The 6,214-nt window shown below is 40.2% G+C and overlaps 1 protein-coding gene across 1 annotated transcript in view; it reads right to left on the bottom strand.

Annotated features, from left to right (window-relative positions):
* Nucleotides 1-4,324: 4,324 nt before the first annotated feature.
* LOC113232466 (neuroligin-1-like) overlaps nt 4,325-6,214 on the bottom strand; it is a 66,484-nt gene continuing 64,594 nt past the window's right edge. Inside the window, exons 8-11 of the mRNA XM_026467210.1 lie at nt 5,926-6,180; nt 5,578-5,839; nt 4,723-4,963; nt 4,325-4,603 (exon numbers count right to left, since the gene is read on the bottom strand). Of these exons, the coding sequence (XP_026322995.1) occupies nt 4,419-4,603; nt 4,723-4,963; nt 5,578-5,839; nt 5,926-6,180 (943 nt within the window). The 3' untranslated portion in view covers nt 4,325-4,418. The remainder of the gene's footprint in view (nt 4,604-4,722; nt 4,964-5,577; nt 5,840-5,925; nt 6,181-6,214) is intronic.

Genomic DNA, 6,214 nt, shown 5'->3' with positions numbered 1-6,214 from the left:
ATCGAACAATAGGTTTGTAACGGCGTAGTTTGTTAGTGGTGAACGGCAGGGGCGGCGGAGGGGGTAAATCAGAGCGTGGTGGCAATGTGGTGCAATTACCGCGCTCACAATATGCGCGCATTGTTCACGTGGCCGCGGCCTCGCGCGCCATTACGGCGACCCGAGCCGCCGCACGAATACAATTAGTGGCAGGAAATGCGAGCGCGCCTTTAAAAGCGCGCCTGTCTTCGATTATTATAGGTGTCTCCTTCGTGCCATTTCGTTACTCCTTTCCTTGTCAAATAGCCTTCGGCTTTTTCCCTGCGCTCCTGTGTTTGTTTCACTCCTCTATATCATTGTTGATTCGCTCGACTCGAAGCTAGAAAATCTCATGAAAAATAAATAGTATGTAGTTGCAGTCGCAGTCGGGGTTCTCACGCGCCGTCAAAGCACGACTAGTCTTTAAATTGTATAAAACACAAAAATACTGGATGATAATACTGCGTGTTGGTCCAGTGAAGGATTGGACAATCGTTACTTCTTTTTTAACACCTCTTTCGTTCATTTAGACTCGATACATACACAAGGAGCACCTTTATACGCCTTAAAACTGTTATAAACAGTCTGAGGGTCGTATTCTAGAACTCTACTCAATGCTCAAGTTAGGATTTGAGTATGGTTTAAAGCACTCGAAATCATACTCAAGTCCTTGCCGTTAGGGTCGTATTTCCAGTGCTTGTGTTTCAATTGCAATCCTGACTTGAGCATTGAGTAGAGTTCTAGAATACGACCCTTAATATGGTATTGATTTAGATAATAGTTTTCTATAAATGGTTTTAGAAAAAAGAAATTGTTCTTATATACTTATTTCACTCAAGTCAAAATTTTAACACCTTCTTAATAAAGTCCATTAATACTCTAAAAACTAGTGTTCTTATGTTTATTCTAGATATAATTAATTTATAGGCATTCTGTAGTGTTTGTACATATTGACAAACACGTTATAACGCGTCTTCAGTAGATTTTATTAAAAAAAATACTACAATTAGGGTTTTTATTCTATTGGACGTTGTAAGAGTTCATGCGAAATGGATAAAGTAAAGAACATTAAAAGATCTAGTGGAGGTGGTGAACCTTGGATATTAAGTCATATCATTCGATACAATCAGCGTTGCCAATGCCAATTGTTCAAAATCTCCAAAAATCACGGTTAAAATCCTCAAATTTGGGTAGAGCAAACTTCATGTTCCCCACAAATTCCCCACATCTCGAATTATCATTATTTATTAGAAATACATCACTTAGAAATATAAAAAACAATTAAGAAACTCAAAATGTAATAATCTATTACGTTTGCTGTGAACGCAAACAGAAAGTAAAAAGTAAAACTAATTATAAAATTAGATGACCTTAAATCGTTTATTTATTTTAATAATAACAATAATAGTGTACACACTCAACATAGCCCCGCGCTAGGGAAACTCTGTGTCGCGGGTGCCATTGAACACACACGTAGACAAACACAAATTACGCTCAAACTCACGAGAGAAATAAATGTAGGCCATACAAATATTTCTCCCGACCCGCGAATCGAACCTGGGACCTCTTCATGGCAATCCGGCATGGTAACCGTTCGGCCACGGAGGCAGTTATATTAATTATAATATTAATTAGATTCAACATTAATCTGTAATCAGACTGAACAAAAAAAAATTTTCTTTGCCTTACATAATTAAGTAAATTGATTATTTGTTGTGCATTTGGTGACACTATGTTAACGTTAGAAATAATCAATGAGTTTCGACCTATATTTAATATTTAAAGTTGACGATTGGTAATGTGTGGAAGTACCAACTGCTCGGCTTTGTTTATCAATAGGTGATTTCGTGTTGCTTCATACCGGGGACCGGCCTAAGCGGGGAAAAAGAATCGCGAACTCAACACGCACCGACTGGTAATTTTACAATTCAGAACCAAGTGCTCTAATAATAATTCTATTTAAGCTGCTTGATAATAATACGAGTGATGTGCGATGTAGAAAAACACGTCGATATAGTCCATCACAGTGTATCCAACAGTAACGATCAAACTTGCGATGCATCAGCAATTGATAGATTATACAAAATTATAAAATGTTAGAATCCTCACATTTTCGTCACATAGCGCCAATCCCCACAAAATCCCCAATCTAGTTGAAACTCCCCACAATTTGGGGAATTTCCCATAAATTGGCAATGCTGGATACAATAGTTGTAATTCGCGCTCGGGCCGGTCATCATTGACAAATAAATAAACATTGTGAAGTAATTCCGTGTCGTGAAATGACAAAGTAATTGAAAGGAGCGTGTTATGTGTCAACCCTAAAGGCAACTTGCTGACCAAGACTATATTGCACACGGCACCAATATTTTAGAAATCATGCAATAGAGTAAACTGCAGACGCAGCGCCTCGTGCCGAGTCCACCAGGCCAACGTAACGCCGCGCACCGGCACTTCGATACACACCTCGGTCGGGTCAATTAGCTCTTAGTAATAATTAATTTGTAATTGCATTTATTTTTAATTAAATTAGTTTGTAAAATTTTGGTTTTTTTGAGTCCTCCGGCAGCGGCCTACGTAATTAGCGCGGAAACTACTGTACTTCAATGTTGTGTATGTGTATTGTGCCATCTATCAATAGAATACAGTGAAATCATTGTGGAAAATGTGGTTGGCGTGAAGAAATAACCTCAATTTTTTAATGAAAATTTTATTTCTTCCAACATAACTTAGGTATGTCATTAAAATATTTCTTATATTTATATGATAGGGAATTTATCCACCTTTCTAGTCATATATAACACATTCCATATAATTATACAGAATAACGTTTATTTTCGACAAATTGGATTTTTTTCAATTATTTTTTTGACCTAGTGTTATGAAAAGTTTTTTATTGCATAATACGCTCACTATTTTTAACTTTATAAAGGTTTTGTAATACTGTCAAAAGAAAAAATCGCTTAGAAACATCGCGTTTTGTAGACAATGATAAAAACTTCATAGGAGTGAAAGTTCTTCTACAACATCAACTGCACTAAAGCAAGTAAAAATCTTTTCTTATTCTAAAGTATTTCTATAGATAAAGCTATAGGCAAAATACTCCCAACTGTGTTTTGAAAAAAGCTTTAAATTCTTATCGCCATTTTTATTTTTAAAGAATGACTATGAAGTAGCCGAAAAAAATCTCTTTCTTTATAAAAAGTAAATCTAAGTTGAAATTAGCTTGAAGAAGCCTAGAACTTCTTCTTGGAAATGGTTTGTTTTGTGAGTTATTTTGTATATTTAAGCTTTCTATAAATATTTAAAACCGAAAATCGATACCTGTATTTTTATTAAGTTTATATTTCATACATAAATATTTGAAATTTAGCGAACGCATTACTTTTATGGCGGGTTTTACATCACTTTTCACAATATGTTTAAAATCGCACGTCAATTTGCGCTTTCTAACCGATTAAACATTACGCGAGAAAGTCAGACATATTATATATAATTTTGCCATGTTGCAATTTTGACAGTTTATATTTTGTAAGCCATTAATCTTGAAATCTATTAGTGTTAAGAGAATTGCGTCCTATGTTTGTAACGCTTTAGTATTTTGGTTTTAAAATAGCATTACTAAGAAAACTATCATAGACTATAAATTATCTAAATACTGTCTACGAGACTAAATAAAAACTCTACATTGTACAAATGGTAAAACTCTACATTCTACAAATGGTCTTGTAGCATTCTAGAAGGGGTACTTGAGAAAAAGATAAGAATCACTCTTAACACTACCTACAGATAGTTTCTCAAAGCACTCTTGTGATCTACTAATAAAGTTGTGCCCACTTTTACTTCAAATTATCTAGAAACCTTCTTCGAGATATCTTGAAGGAATTTGAACTCTTAAAATATTCAATCGAATTAAATTCTATTAGACATATTATAGTATATATTTAGATATGAGTGTGCTGCTTCGGTATATATTTGTTGCGTAACACGATCACAGAATAATATTACTCTACGGAGGACACGACCACTTTGCGGTTATGTTTTTTAGTTTCATTGTTGTATCAGTTTGCCGATTTATCTTTTTGGTTTGTTTTAAGTATATTTAGGGAGCTGGGTAAAGGTTTAGATATTGTTAATTTCCAAAATATATTTTTTTCTCATATGTGTAAGTGTTTGTCCCTCAATAAAAAAAAATCGTCGAAGTTATGCACATAAAAACGAATATTAAATGTTAAATCTAGATCTGTACATAATATATAAATTTCAGACTTTTAACACCATATGTCGTCTCCATAACATTTCACAATAAAAGGGGATATACGTGACCTCGACAAAGCACAAGCGACAAAGCAACTTTCTGTACATTTAAAAAAAGCAATCAATGCTGTAAAGTTTAATCATCAATGGTGTGCGGTGTTGGGTAAAAGGAGCAACAGAGGCGACTGACCTGCGAACATGTCAGGGTGCGTCGCGCGGAACTGGTGGTGTCTGGGCGCGGCACCGGGGCGATGCAATTGCGGGATCAGATGCAGCCACAGCGCCAACTTGTGCCCGCGGTAGTGGCTCTTCACTCGCAACTTCGATCCTGCGCAAATATTCGTGCACTTAAGTGCTCGTTTCACCTTTCGATTGAGAGCACTATTAGGGTGCCCATTAGGCCCCATGTAGTTGCCACTAAAGTAAGTGAGTGGTAATAATTCTCACCTATGCTGAGGTACTGCTGCGTATTGAGCTCGTAGCGCGGCCAGGCGACGTTGTCTGCGTGGCGGTCGTCGGCGCGCGCCGCGGCCGCCGGCGCCGGTTCGCCGGTCTTGGCGAAGGCCGCCAGCAGCGCCACACACGCCTCGGCCACGGCCATGTCCGCACGCGAGTAATTGCGCGCGCCGCCCACCAGCGGCAGACCCAGGAAATACGGCAGCGCCTCGCCCGTCACGCTGCCCAGGCGCTGCGTACGACATTTCTTCCAGTATTCAGTTACACATTACTACTCTTTCAGTAACCAGTGCCTAATTCTCCCTCAAAACGATTAACAAGGTTTATAAGTATGCTTTTTACGAGACTGTAGGGACACATCTAGCATTATAATCATTTTCAAGTTTAGTATTGGTACGCGCGCCGCGCGCTTCCAGTCGTTCCCTCACCGCCGTCCGCATAACTTGTATAATCAAAAATGTAATTAATTGGAGCCAAAATTATACGGTTTCCACGTGGAATATCATTGTGTTATTATTTCGCCATGCATAAGACCTAACATACGACCATAAAATACAATTACGAATATCATCAAGACTGATAACTGAGATACAGTAAACAGTATTCTCTTTGGTTCTGTTATCCTGTAATAAAAAGTCGGTCGGTCGGTCGAGGGCCCCGTGGGTGCAAAATGACACAGCAACAGCGTTATAGAATATTCAAGGGGTTATTAACCTGCTTGCCTCTTGTAATGACAACTGTAATTAAACCGTGAATATATTCGGTTACTTTACTAGGTGCTGAATTTAGATTTGAAATTACTGCGTCGGCTATTGCGGACCCTGCAATGGATATATGTAGATTTACCTGTGGGTAGTCAGCATCCTTATTCTGATGTGCGAAGTGTGCAAAGTAAGTTCGCGCACCGCGTCGCGCATGCAGTTGGACGACACGCAGGGCCGGCGCCGCCGCAGTCGCGTCGCTCAATGACTCCAGTGTCGCGTCGCGGATGTTGATCGGATGCTGAATAGGCTTTTCCCAATCGGTGTACTCGTTGCGCACCGCCGCAAAGATCTCGTTCCGGTGATACCGATACACATTGCGCACGTACGTGCGCAGAATCCGGTTCCTGACGCGACGGCGTAGTTAAAAAAGTACGGTTATACGGACAGACTTATACAGAATTATTGGGAGAAACGTTCCCTAATGACTCACCTGTGTTCCTCCTCGAAGCCGTGGTGAATGTCCTCCTCGTTGAAGTACTGATAGCTCTCGGTGGTGGTAACGACGACGGCGAGCGCGCAGTCCAGGAAGGCGTCGCTGGCGTGCAGGGCGCGTGTGGGCGAGAGGGGGGCTCCCCCTGCAGGGGAGAGCGGGACGCTGGGGGCCCAACCCGCCAGGAAGCGCGCGCGTGGCGCTTCCACGGCCAGCAGCGCCGCCAGCGGCCGCGCTCGGATGCACGCCAGCAGCCTGCGGAGGCAGCACTGGCGTAGACCGAGAGTCG

This window comes from Hyposmocoma kahamanoa, unplaced genomic scaffold (assembly GCF_003589595.1).
Source record: "Hyposmocoma kahamanoa isolate Upper Pololo Valley unplaced genomic scaffold, ASM358959v1 102, whole genome shotgun sequence".
NCBI classification, from domain to species: domain Eukaryota; kingdom Metazoa; phylum Arthropoda; class Insecta; order Lepidoptera; family Cosmopterigidae; genus Hyposmocoma; species Hyposmocoma kahamanoa.
The sequence above is the reverse complement of the archived record's forward strand: the minus strand, read 5'-3'. Positions and strand labels throughout refer to the sequence as shown.